The sequence below is a fragment of the Pholcus phalangioides genome, unplaced genomic scaffold, assembly GCF_987345545.1.
Source record: "Pholcus phalangioides strain wild (caught in Gottingen) unplaced genomic scaffold, Ppha-v1.0 ptg000021l_1, whole genome shotgun sequence".
NCBI lineage: Eukaryota > Metazoa > Arthropoda > Arachnida > Araneae > Pholcidae > Pholcus > Pholcus phalangioides.
Window position 1 is genome coordinate 14,362,871 of NW_028301614.1, and position 14,918 is coordinate 14,377,788.

A 14,918-nucleotide genomic window follows, 5' to 3' on the forward strand; every position below is an offset into this window, starting at 1 on the left:
TAGTGTTAGAGAAAAAGAGATTATTTGCGATTTTTGTGGAAAAGGGATAAAGATCAGATAGTTGTGTACAGGCATAAGCGTGTAGTGTTCGGAGTCAATTGCAGTCCTTTCTTATTAGCTGCTACACTGAATCATCATCTTGACAAGGCTCCTGATGGCCTATCCACTACAGCTAGAACTCTGAAAGAATCTTTTTACGTAGACAACTGTGTGTGCAGCCTGAACTCAGTTGATGAAGCGAATAAGTTTATAATAGAATCGCAACTACTTCTTTCATCCGCAAAATTCAATCTAAGAGACTGGAGGTCCAATCATTCTCTTGGTATTATCACTACATCACATAGTACGGATCCCGTTCCAGTTCTTGGCCTAAACTGGGATTCAGAGAATGACCTACTTTCCTGCAGAGTCGAGCTACCGGAAGAAGAGAAAATTGTAGCTACGAAACGAGTTTTGCTTTCATTGGCAAATAGAGTATTCGATCCCATTGGATTTACTTCACTGGTCACTTTGCTTCCTAAGTTAATTTTACAAGAGTGCTGGAAACTAGAGTTGAAGTGGGATGAAAATTTACCCGACCATTTGGCCAAACAATTTTGGAAATGGGTAAAAGGCATACGATTAATTCCTACTATTAGTATATCGAGATGGGTGAATCTAGGTCGATTTACTGATAAGAAAGTCAGTCTTCACATATTTTGTGACGCAAGCAAATATGCTTATTCTACTTGCATTTTTTTGAGAATCGAAACAGCGGACTGTGTTTCAGTGAATTTCGTTCAATCACGTACCAGAGTTGCTCCGTTGAAGAGCATAACAATTCCTCGCTTAGAACTTTTAGCATGTTGTATTGGGGCAAGATTAGGCAGCACCGTTATTTCTGACATGGACATACCGGAACTGAAGGTTTACTATTGGAGTGACTCGACAACTGCTTTAAGTTGGATCCAAAGAGATGTGCACTGGGGTGTATTCGTTTATAATCGTGTACTTGAAATAAGAAAGTTGACTCATATAAACGAATGGAGGCATATCGCTGGAAAACAAAATCCTGCTGACCTTCCCTCAAGAGGTTGTTCGGTTGAACATCTATTAAATCTAAGATGGTGGGAGGGACCAGCATGGTTGAGTGAGCGCGAGTCTACTTGGCAACGGGTTGTCGAATTGCCAGATGAAGAAGTTGTCAATTCTGAAAAGCGAAAAGGTGTATTGATTGCACATAATGAAAGTTCGAAACCAGATGGCTGGTATTACAGGTATTTTTCATCGTACTTGAAAATAGTACGAATGCTGGCTTGGATCCTAAGGTTCATCAATAATTTGAAAAAATTGGATGTTTCGAAAGAGTTGGACATCAACTGTTTTGAAATACAGCGCGCAGAAAGAATGCTTGTTATACTGATTCAGAAGGAAGCATTCAAGGGTTTCGATGATGAAAAAATACGAGTATTGAGGCCAGTCGTTGATGAATTTGGTATAATCAGAATAAAAACGCCAGTTATGTACAGAAAGGACACCAAAAATTTCAGATATCCAGTCCTCCTGCCTTCGGATCATCCAGTTGTACATACCCTGATTTCGTGGAAACATAAGGAACTTCTACATGCCGGAGTTTCTCTCTTGATGAGCAGTTTACGTGAAGAATATTGGATCATAAAAGCAAGGAAAACGGTTCGGTTTGTTGTTCAACGTTGTGTGACATGTAAGAGGTTCAATGCACGTAAAGTAGAGTCTGTTCCTATAGCCTTGCCGGAAAACAGAGTGCAAGACGCAGCAGTATTTCAGATAGTGGGAGTTGATCTGGCCGGTCCATTGTATCTGAAAGAGGGACAGAAATCATGGATCGTGTTATATACATGTGCGGTGTACCGAGCTGTACACTTAGAGCTTGTGACATCACTATCAACTGAAGCCTTTCTCCAAAGCTTGCAACGTTTCATTGCTAGGAGGGGAAGACCATCAACAATCTATTCGGACAATGGAACAAATTTCGTTGGAGCGAATAAGGCATTCTCAAGCATTAACTGGGATGAGATCTCTGCTGCAGTGGCTATTCAAAGGATTAGTTGGAAATTTAATCCTCCTACTGCTGCTTGGTGGGGAGGATGGTGGGAGCGGTTGATCCCAATGGTAAAACGCATCCTAAGAAGAGTATTAGGACGAGCATCTCTATCCTACGAAGAGCTGATCACAGCACTCTGTGATTGTGAGTCTGTTGTCAATGACAGACCTCTTACGTATGTGACAGAAGATGTTGAAGATCTGGCACCGTTGACACCATCGATGTTCCTGATGGAGATACGATCATCAAGCGTTGCGGACCTGGATGCTGTAAATACCAAAGAGTTGAATAAAAGAGCCTTATACCGACAGAAGTTGCGAGATTTGCTAAGACAAAGATTTCGTTCAGAATATCTGGGACAGTTGCGTCAACAAACGTTCCGTAGAGGAAAAGTCAAGTCTCTCTCTGTTGGTGATGTTGTTCTCGTAGAAAGTGACAGAAAACGTCCATACTGGTCCTTGACTCGTGTGATAGATCTGATTCCAGGGAAAGATGGTCACACTGGACTTGTTCGAGTGAAAACGGACACTGGTGAACTTCTGAGACCGATTCAGAGGCTTTACCATATGGAGATCGAACATAAACTGGAAGAACAATCGGCCCCGGATCCAGTTTTGCGAACAAAAAGCGGGAGAAAAGTGACTGTTCCTGAACGTTTGAGTTATAGTTAAATTTTATTGCATACTTTGTGATGATTTTTTTTTAATGATTTTGATATTTTAATATGCTATTCGGAATTTTTTACATTTTTTTGAGAGTTTATGTCATTATGCTTCGAGAAAACTCTTTATCATTTATTTTGGTAAGTATTGTGATATATCTGAATATTTTTGTGAAAATTTTATGCAATTAGTATAATGTTTATTTTGATCTGAGAATATTGAGTTTAATTGGCATAAACTCAAGGTGGGAGGATGTCGCGAATCGGTGTATGAGTGTATGTGCGTGGGAGAGAGAAGATGTTTTTCTCATATATTTTGTGGTGTCAGATTTGACCCAGACGATTGTGACGTCATTAACGAAACCTCTCTCCCTCTGTGTTTTGTTTTTGCTTTTTTTTCTCTCTCTCTCTGTCTGTAGTGTACAAGATATAGTTGAAACGATGCTTTCGGCTCGAATGGAAGCAGTCTTTTTTCGAATGTGCTAGAGAATTTGTACAGTATGTATCATGTGTATTAAATAATATTTTAATCCAGTTCATCCTTCGTGTGAAAAGACAACTGCGTTTGTTTCTCGGGTAGAGATGCATAGTTGAAAGAAATTTCGAATGAACCCTTCATAACACTAATGTCCCATTAACATCTGTGAAGCCCTCTTTTTTTTCTTCATGTCAACAATACTATTTTTTAGTAGGTCATATGTAAATGCAACAAGATTTTTCATTGTTTTGAGAAAACAAAAAGTTGAAAGCTTTCTAAAATGCATTTTACTTTATAATGTTCCATTCAATATTTGTGAGGAGCCGTTCCAGGTTTGCCCAACCCCCCCCCCCCTTCTCTTTTTTTATATTTTTTGAGTTTGAAAGAAGAAATTGGTTTTGTTTTCTTATAGTTCCAACTTTGCATTTATGCAGGGTATCATTGTCTCATAAAACCTACAAGAAACATTTGGATCGATCAGCTTTCCCGCATAAGTGCTATACTTGTGGCAAACAGTTTAAGAAGCCTAGTCAGCTTGTTCGACACGTCCGTATACATACTGGTAAGAAAAAACACATTTTCCTCTCCTATTACACTATTGATAATTTCGAAAATATTATTTTAATTCCTGATTTAAAGAGCAAGAACATTGAAATGTCAATTTCATACAAATAATATCATGACAACTGAAACCTGGCATAAAAAGCATGTCTGGAAAGAATAATTTATATACTAGTGAGTAGAGGTGGAACAGATATTCAGTATTGTGCCCTAAAAAATTAAATTGTTTGCATTAATTAAATTATATGTATTTTTATAGATAATTGAAAAAAAAACTATTTATAAAAATATATCACAAAAATGAGAAACTTTGCCTGGTTTTAATTTAAACAAAAATTACCACGTTTTTAAGACAAATAAATTTGCATCCCTAATTCGCATCCAAAGACCACTCGGACGCAGCAAATACAAAGGCGAACTCTTCGGATGACCAGACGTAAACATCACCCCTCCACGACTCATTCGTGTGAATTCTGACCACGAGGTCCTGATGACGGCTCTCCATTGAAGAGCCGAAACACGTCGACTATTCGACCAATGGAATTTATTTGTCTTAAAAACATGGCAATTTTTGTATAAGTTATAAAAATATATATGAAAATATATTCAGTGAAATTCTTATACAGTACATCAGTATTCAAGGGAATGAAAAAATGTATCACTGTAAGGGAATTATCATACACTGGTGAAATAAATTAAGAGAATTTGCATATTTTATTGAATTTCATGAAAAGAACTGAACTGAATGTAAAACCACTGCTTCTAGACAAAAATGCAAATCTTGTACGTCAAATACGTAAGCGTACACATATGTGTAGGCGGAGCCAGTAGAGAAACAGGCTTTATAAGTGCGCGTAAGTTAAGATTCATTTCGTTCGCTAGCACACCTTAGCGAATTTCTTGGTGTTATTTTGCAGCAATCGGTTCATTTCAAATTGTAACAGTAAAAATGAGTAACCACCAAGGTTTAGATGATGGAATGAGGTGGCGAATTGTGGGGAGGCTAGAAGCAGGCCAATCTCAAGTCCAGATTTGTTGAGAGTTCAATTTAACGCCCAGCGTTACGCAAGGTCGTCCAAGAGCCACGACGGCCAGAGAAGATCGCCATTTGTCTATTATAGCAAGGCGTAACAGGAGTGCTACAGCTTCTCAGCTCTCTCGTGACTTGTAGGCAGCCACAGGAACCCGTGTATCAAGGGTGACTGTTTCCAAAAGACTTCATGAGAGAGGGTTGTTTGCAAGAAGACCTGCTGTTTGCGTCCCGCTCACTTCTACGCACAGGAGAATCCGTTTATCATGGTGCGGAGAGCATAGAGATTGGAGTATGGATCAATGAGCGACCGTTCTCTTCACTGATGAGTCCCGGTTCAGCCTAAGCACCGATTCTCACCTTACGTTCATATGGAGAGAACCAGGGACCCACTACCTACCCTCCAATGTCCGCAAAATCGACCATTATGGCGGAGGAGGTTTAATGGTCTGGGCAGGCATCATGTTGGATGGCCGCACACCTCTCCATGTCTTTGAAAGAGGCACTGTGACTGGTGTGAGGGATAGGGATGAGGTCTTGGAGCCCTATGTGCACCTTTTCAGGGGTGCAGTTGGCCCTGAGTTCATTTTAATGGATGATAACGCGAGGCCCCATAGAGCTCTTCTGCTCGATGATTTTCTAGAGAGTGAGGATATTCGCTGGAGGGATTGGCCAGCCAGATCTCCAGACCTTAACCCTATAGAGCATGTCTGGAACGCTCTGGGGAGGGCAATTGCAACTCACAACCCCCCTCTGGGAACCATCCAGGGAATTAAAACAGTGTTGCTGAACGAGTGGGACCAATTGCCACAGGAAATGATAAACTGCCTTATTTCAAGTATGAAATCACGCTGCGAGACCTGTATATCTGTAAGAGGGGACCATACCCCCTATTAACCCATCTACTAACCCATTTTTTTGTTATATATTCTGCAACCGCTGTTTCATACCTTCCAACTCCAACGAGTGTTACGCAGGATCATGCGTGTGTATTACAATTATTGAATGGTTATTTGTTTCGTATTGTATCAATGTATGTACATATCAAATTTCATTAAAATCGGTAATGTAGTTCTAGAGATAATCGACCAAGTCTGCAAATTCTCTTAATTTCTTACACCAGTGTAGTTAAGTATTTGTTGAATGGTTGTTGAGGGAATATGTATTAGTATCATGGGAAGTGTACTCGAACAAGAGAGTTACATTGTTATATAGGTGATTATATCATTATAGATAATATTGTTATATAGCAGTTTCACTGTATGCAATGGTAAAATCCTTGCCATACTAGAACTGAAGTTGCCATTTCGTTAATCCAGTGAAATAAATTTGTGTATACCTGTATTATAAAACACTGACTTTGTCTTTGTCCTCAGTCCTGGTGTCACCTGTAGGAGACACTAAACAGCACTTTAAAAAAATCTCACTTATCTAAATGGAATGCTCACATACCTCAACATACCCATCATCAGCAGAAACTAATTTTAGGCAGTTTCACGGTTAAAGATAAACATAAACGTAAAATTCAAAATAGCTTTAAACTGGTCGAAGCGGACAGTGATATTATACAGTGATCAAAACTACTTATATTCTGCTTTGTACTGCACCATGCTAATTAATTTTGTGTAGGAGTATTAATATCGTGGGATATAGAATAACCTAAAGAAATATAGCCATTATTTTGAATGGGAAGTTTGCTTCAAGGTACCAGTTTTTCATGGTACAAATAACTCTTAAGAACAAATTATAAACTTGTGACTCCTACAAGTAGGACAAAAGTCCTACTGTGGATACATGAAGTTCTAAATATTTTTTTAATATAATTATATACATACTCATATGGACACAAGTTCTGTGTTCCCACTAAAAAAAAGCCATTTTGAGTGGGGGATACAGCCCAGCAACATTTGTTGATGGCCTGGCTAGAATTGTCACTGTTCATATTTTCTGACGTGACTACCTGAAATTTTTAAAAAAACCATGCAATAAATACAGTATTAAATTTTATTTTTGTAATTTGTCTTTTTTAAAATGTTTCTATCATGTCCTGGATTTGCACTGTGCAGTTAGCTAAATACCTAATCAACATTAAACCAAATCAAATATTTGATGAAAAAATAGAATACTAATAAAATACTCATACTTTCAGTAATTTTAACAACTGTAACTGTAACGTTGATTCATTGTGTTGTAGCTAAATCATTTGTGTATCATACCTTCAAACTTGAAAGAAAACTTTTGCTACACAATTTGCATTTGAAAATTAGTTGTTGAAATGTTCTTGTTGAGAAACTAATTGTGCTTCTCAATTAGTTTTATCGTATTTTAATGTGTATAAAGAACCCCTTTTTGCCAAAACTTTTGTTTCAAAAGTAAGGAGGATTTCCTTATACGTGGATATTAAGCAGCGACATGGATGGTACTGAGGAAGATGCAATTTACGATAAGTGTGACTCTGATGGTGATATATAATGATTAGTTGATGTAGCTGATTGGGATGTGTTTGATGAGAACAATGAAAAATTTAATTGTTTCTATGATGTGAATAACATTTTTTTTTTATATCTTAAAATATAAAAAAATACCTTTGATGAAAACTTTTTTCGAAGTTTTAAGCCAAAAAAAATCAGGGGGTTCTTTATAAAGTTAAAATATAGTATTTCATTTAATTTCCAGTGTTATATGTTTGCTGTGTTTGCTTAAAGAAAGTAATGAGAATTCCAAAACGGAAAAAACAGAAATTTAACATGAATCCAAATAGTCCAGCATCTATGCTATGACCTCTCTTCCTTTACAAAAGGAAAAAGGTTTAATTCGAACAATAGTATTTAAAAAAATACAACTTAATAACTAATTAAAAAAAAAAGAAACCCTGTCTCACAACATGCTAAGCACGAGCGTGAACAGTATTTTTTCTCTTTTTTTCAGGAGAGAAGCCATTTGTTTGCAGTACTTGCAACAAAGCATTCAATCAGAAAGGTGCATTGCAGATCCACATGACAAAGCATAGTGGGATTCGTCCTCATAACTGTGAATTCTGTCCGGCAACATTTTCTCAGCGAGGCAATCTAAGAGCGCACGTCCAGCGTGTGCATATGTTGACCAAGGGAAATGCTGTACATCAATGCACTCATTGTACTTGCAGTTTTAAGAAGTTGGGCAGTTTGCACGCTCATTTGAGACGTTTTCATGCTAATGTCTTTTCATCACAAACAAATGAAGCTGAAGGGAATGATCTCAACAAACAGGTAGATGAAGTGATATCTCAACTCTTAAGCATAAGCCGGCACCAAGATGCAGATGATGCTGATGCACAAACAAAAGAAATTGATAAAATTGCAGACAGTAGCAGGGTCAGCTCTGATATATTACAGCAGGCACTGGAAAACAGTGGCCTTGCATCAAGCAATGAAGCACCTAAAAGTGTGGAGAACAAGAAGGAAATTCTCTCCAAGGCTCTTGTCATGACAGTCACTGATACTGCGACTGGGAGAGTCAACAAACACTTTGTGAGAAAAGTGGGTAAAATACGATGGTACCAATGTATTTATTGCAGCAAGGAGTTCAAAAAACCCAGTGATCTTGTGCGTCACATTCGTATTCATACTCATGAAAAACCTTATAAGTGTGATATGTGCTATCGTTCATTTGCAGTGAAGAGTACTTTAACTGCTCACTCAAGAACTCACAGTGGAATAAAAGAATTCAAATGTGAAGTTTGTAACAAGATGTTTTCTTCCGCTGGAAGTCTTCGTGTTCACTTTCTATTGCATACTGGTGCCAAACCTTACTCCTGTTGTTACTGTGGCAAAAATTTCCGTACTTCAGGCCACAGAAGAAGTCATATGCTGTCCCACCAGAAAGATAGCCCTGGTAAAAAGACCAGAAAATCAAAAGCCAACAAGACCAATAATGTGAATGTCAGTGATTTCATACTTCCTGAACCAATACTGATAACCGACTCTGGATATGTGCAACCACCAAGTAAAAGTGACATTGCACCACCCCCTCAAGAAAAAACTGCTGATAGGCCTCACCAGTGCGAGACTTGTCTTAGAGCTTTCAAAAAGTCCAGTCACTTAAAACAGCACATGTTATCACACAGTGGAGAGAAGCCGTTTGAATGCCAACTCTGTCACAGATTTTTTGTTTCAAATGGAGTTCTTAAAGCTCACATAAAAACTCATTCTGGTGTTAAAGCCTACAAGTGTGATGTCTGCGAATCAGCTTTCACGACTAGAGGATCTTTAAAGAGACATTATCTTATACATACTAATGAAAGGCCTTTTATGTGTCCCTATTGCCAGAAGACTTTCAAAACAACTTTGAGTTGCCGGAAGCATATGCGAAGCCACAGACACGAACTGTCACAAGGTAGTTCTGGTGGTATGACAGTGACTATTGTGTCGGACGCTGCACATTCTGGTGATGAGGATGACCCCAAAGCGCAGGTTGTGCCTCTTGTAAACAGCTTGTTGCAACCAGAAGTCTTACATGGTCCCGATATGGTTAATGTACAACAGGATGTGATAATGGTGAGTTTATTTACAAGTGTTTATAAATTGTAGCTTAAGAGTTTTGTATGTTGCAAAAAACAATGTTTACACTGTGGGTACTATATTATGATTGCACAAAATTTCTTTGTTGTTTTTTTTTAAAGACTTAGAGCATACCAGACATTTGATGGGATAATGATCCTAAATAAATGTCATTGTAGATGAATGAGAATCATCTTTCACCCTCTTGCTGATCGGAATACAGTCGAGTCTTCATTCAACAAATTTCCATTTAATAAAGTTTATCATTCAATGACATTTTCTACAGAACCTTGATTTTGAACGACATTCACATGCTATTCACTTTCCATATTACAAATGATAATTTCTGCATAACAAAGTTTTTTCTACGATTTTTTTTGTTGTTTTTTTTACAAATTTTCTTTTTCTTTTGCTACATTTCATGACTTCTCATTTTCTTGAGGGAAAAATGGCTAACAGAGAATAACTGTTTTGTTATGTGCGGATATGACTGGTGAAGGAAAATTAAAACCGTTAGAGTAATCTGTAGAAAAGTCAAAACCCCAGTTGTTTCAAAGGAACAAATCCTTAAAGGCGGACTATAATTTTAATGAAAAGTCATAGATGAGACTTCTACAAATTTTGAAGAGTGGCTAAACCTACTATTACTCAACCATACATGCACCTCATACACATTCCTCTGTGGAATTTTTTACAAATTGATCATGCTGAAGCCGGAATCTGGGTATGTGTTGTGAACCTAACGTGAAGTTTGTTTCTTGCAATGCTTGTTATGTGTAGTGTGCTGCCATCAAGTGTTCTAACTAATTAGTGAAGTATAATGATTGAATAATTGTACTGATGTAGGCATGCTGCTCTTTGCGGCGAGACTTTTTAAAGGAGAGATTGGCTCACATTTGTTCCTTAAAGTTGGAAACCACAAAAAACCAACTTCAGCAGACCACCACTGTGGCAACTGAAGTTAGTTTTCTGTGATTTGAAGAGTGGCTGTCAAAATGGGATAAATAACTAGAAAAACATTGTCATAAAATTATTTTACTTATAGACAACTGTCCTGCACATCTGCCTGACTGTGCTTCAGAATGCAAATTGAAGAACATGAATTTTTTTTCTATTGGCTAGTACAACTTCAAAACTTTAGTCCCCCAAAGCAGAATGTTTTGCGATGTTCTGCAACGAACCCTCAGCTGACTGAAAATGTTCTGCGGTAAAAATTTGCATGTACATAATAGTGTTTTTCTTCACTATTCTTAAAATTCTTCCAGATTGTTCTGCAACAGCACTGGTTGTTCGGCGACGTACGTCGCACATTTTGGCGCATTCTGCTTTGGGGCTTTAGTCATTGGATCAAGGCATTATAAAAAATTTTAAGCCTTCATTATCAAAAAAGAATCCTACAAAAAGTTATTCTTGGTTTGGAGAGCAGCGAGTGAGTGCATAGACAATTGAGTATTAATTTAAGAATCTCCATATCAAAGTTGAAGGCTTGGCAGTGTGATGTGACTGCATCTGACTACTATAAGGAACTATTTTGTTAAAGCTGCTTTCAAAAGTGATGCTGAATATGATGATGATTTGCAGATTCAAATCAAAATTTTCAAAATTTTATTGAAAATCTGCAGCATCTGAAAGACATTCATTTAAGTGTTCTGTAACTGTGTCGTGGGTTACTTAGGCGATATTTGAATGTGAAAGTGATCTTTGAAGTCTACTTCAGTGATTTGAAAATGTGCCACGGGCCACTTAAATGCTCTGGAATTGTGCCACGGGTCATTAAGCGATTTGTAAATGTGCCGTTTAGTTCATTTTTACAAAATTAGGTTTGAGGGGTGCAAGCAGATCAGATAACCTTCAGGGCCACATTTGGTCTGCGGGTCAAGGGTTTACTACATATGGCATAAAGGAGTGGGTCGCAATGAATTTTTAAAAAGAGAAATTTTGAGTTATTACCCTTCAAATAGGATTGAAATTAACAGAAATTGATTATAACAACATATAAAGGTATTTTCTTTGGAAATTTTAATTTTTTTAAAAATATCTTTTGCATTAAAAAAAAAGTCCCCTATGCCCCCTCCTGCATACGTTTCTGATCCCACCAATATGCGTTAGGAGGTGGGGGCAGTGATGACGAAATTTTGCTGGCAAGGGGGGAGGGGGTCAAAAATGGCTAAAAATTTGTATACATAATACTTGAACGGCCCCTGAATGATGATGATAATGGAGAGGTTATTAAGAAATCCCTCCAAGAAAAATTCTAACAGCATTTGATACTATATGAAGGGGGATTATAGTTTCAAGAAAATGTTACAGATGATGTGTTTCAATCTTTATGAAGATGTGAAAATTTTTATGAAAAATGTGTTCTTTATAAAACAATTCAGACTTTTCTACAGTTTAGGATATGTGTTAAAGTTAATAAAGGTGTTCGGTACCAGATTCAGTCTGTTTTTCTCATTTTACTCAATTTACAAATTTCTATTTAACAGATTTCCTTTATAATGAAGGTTTTAAGCAGAACAGTGAGAATTTGTTAAATCGAGGCTCAATTGTATTTCAACTCTGTTTACTTTGACTTCATACAAAGGAAGAAGCTGGATCTGAGGCCCAACCAAAAGTTTAATAACATAATCATTTCAGCTGGAAAGAGCCTTAGATTACACATTGTTGAAACAGTCTAATCTTGAGCAAACAGAAGATGATTCTAATTCATCTCTACTGTTATTTTTGATTTATGATCAGTCAGTCTTTTCAACCCCATAATGATAGTTTCAGACGAGAGAGACATCTGATAGTTTTCACAAACTGTTATATCCAGTGATTGCAAAACAATTTAAATTATATTTTATAAATGATTACATTTCTCCTAGTTTTAATCAAATCAGATATGCTACTTTTTATGCTTTTTGTTTTACTTGTCTTATGATCAAACACATTACAAATTAACAATTTCAGAGCAATTTGATTTTACTCTTTTTTATGCTAAGCTTTTTGAAACCAAATTGTAATTGGAGAGAAATTATGACGAGTAAAGTGTTTAAATTTTCGATTTGTGATAGTGTCCATTTGTTCAAGTGAGAATGACGAAAATTTTCATGGATACTTCTGAAACAATGGAAATTTATTTGGAAAAAGAAAGCAAAGTGCAAGTAGTGCAAAATGTGCATGCTGTACTTGGTCAGCAGTACAATCTATTCTGTGCAACCACATCATTTCGGCACTTCAACAGCATCAATGCGTGGATAGCACAACTTTCATCAAAATGACATTGCAATACCAGCAAAGCAGTTGCTGAAGAACCATTTTGACAGTAACAGGATGACATGACACCTGGCTGGCCATCAGTTCACCTTATCATATCTTAACCCTTGTAACTTCTGGCTGTGGGAGGGGGGAGGGGGTACCTCAAAATGTTATGAGCAGTAGTCAGATTGTAGGGTCTTTTAAAAGGCGCGAACTAAGCAAGTTATCAATTGCGACGCTCCGTGCTTATATTCCTGGAATTCATCTTTTCATTATTTTGCAGTGTGTGAATCCTTGGATTCTTTATGTGCCCTTCTACATCTGCATGTCCGCTACACCCTGGTGAAAACCGCTAGTGAATCGAACGGCTACTTCGGAAGATACGACCATCGCGGTGAACACCTTCCTCTTCGCAATGTTACAGCATAGCGACTTCTTCGGGGCCTTCATCTAGTACCTTCTCGCTGCTTTTTGAGTTTGATTCTTATTATTTTTCTTTTATTAGTCACTCTTAATTATCACTTGCTTGAAATATCATAGAAATATATCGATTTTGTGTGATTTTTGAATATTTTCCCGTTTTTGGAACGATTCGCCATATCTAGCAAAGATAAGAGATGTCTTTATATTGATGGACCTTGTATATTCGGTAATACCGAGCTGAAATTATTAAATTTATTCCCTGATCAGCTTTACAATGCCTTTCAATAATTCTATTGCCAGATTTATATATAAATGATTATTTGAGCCTATTTTTCATCTTCAGCAAATTATCTAGAATAAGCTTCGATTTTACAACGAGACTAACGGATTTGAGATTCTATCACAGCTACATCTTTCCTTTTTATAGATTTGAATAGATTATATATTTCTGAAAACTTTGATATATTTTATATTCAATTTGACCAATTAGTTATCGAAATATCCCCGATTTTACGATTTTTTATAATACGGTGTACATTAACATTAAGGATGAGCTGTATACAATGGCTTGAGTACAAGATCAATCTACTCTCCTTTACGCTACTTTATTCCTTTCAATAAACTATTTTTCATATTTCTATATATATATATAGGCGTCAATCTCTGTCTCCTAACTCTGACATCTTACATATATTTCTTCTTGAGCTTAGAACTCTAAATCCTGCGAATCAGATTTTTCCCCTATGTTTCTGTGTCCAATTAATTTTCTGATTCGTTGTGATTAGCTCATTGTATTTAACTATTGTATCAATCATGTCTATCACGTCCAAAACGATCGACATACCGCAAGTGGACAGAGAAATCTTAGAAGATCTGTTCAAAGACATCTCTCCAGTTGCCGAATCCTCTCCTACACAAGAGTCGCAGCCTCCTAAGCAGCATACTCAACAGGATCCAGCACCTCGTTACGCTACGACTCATGTGGACCCCCAGATGACGACGACACCAGTTACTGCATGCCAAAACATTACCTCATCCCGAAACAATAGCCAAAACCTCGGGAAAGACAGCTGTATGGAGCATCCATCCTTCGTATATATCGACTGCCCAAAAAGAAGCCATTGTCACTCTTCTAAGAAGCAGAAAAGTAAGGAAACCGCATACAGCCAACCTCCTGACACACAACGCTCATCATATGCTTCGCCATCTACGCATGACACGAACCAGCATGCAAAAAATTCTCCTTATACTACAGCTATGACATCAATTCAAGATACACCGAAGTCTTCCAAGGCGAAAGGCCTTCTGGCCCAGATCTTCATGAAATATCCTCAGACGCACTCGCCAAAACATACTAAAGATGCTCACATGCATTCGACAGTTACCGCCTCATCACCAATACTCTCCGCCTCGTCGATGCCTCATGGTCTCTCTGTCCCTAAATCCAAGACCAAGCGCCTCCACAAGTATAAATTCAAGGAACATACTATCAACACGACGCAAGAAAAGGCTAAAACCAATAAAGCTAAGAAGAAAACCATCAAACAGACTATAGATCGTCCAACAGCTGATTCTGCAACGGACTATTCATTACCGACCTACTATGAAGATAGTTTAAATGAATGTCCGGGCCTAAAATATGCCATTGATTGCTCCAACGAATCATCTGCAGTCACCAACGTAGTCGCTCCTCTCACCCAGCTAGCTACACCGACACCACAGGTTTATATCAACAAAAGAAGTTCCCTCTCTGGAAAAAGAATTACAAGATCGGCTTCAAAACTTCTACAGAAATGCTCTCATCATGTTCCAGCTTTATCGCCCGTCACTAATTTGCCAACCTTGTCTCCTACGAAAGCCCTCCCTTCCTCCCTACTTAGCCCTGAAATCTATTCCTCGGATAATGACAATAGTGAACAGATCTT

General features: G+C 37.6%; 1 protein-coding gene across 3 annotated transcripts in view; it reads left to right on the forward strand.

Moving 5' to 3' along the window:
• LOC149070677 (zinc finger protein 236-like) overlaps positions 1–14,918 on the forward strand; it is a 101,723-nt gene that overhangs the window by 16,090 nt on the left and 70,715 nt on the right. For all 3 annotated transcript variants that reach the window (XM_089249136.1, XM_089249138.1, XM_089249137.1), the window contains 2 exons: positions 3,636–3,763; positions 7,721–9,327. In XM_089249136.1, coding sequence (XP_089105262.1) covers positions 3,636–3,763; positions 7,721–9,327 — 1,735 coding nt within the window. The remainder of the gene's footprint in view (positions 1–3,635; positions 3,764–7,720; positions 9,328–14,918) is intronic.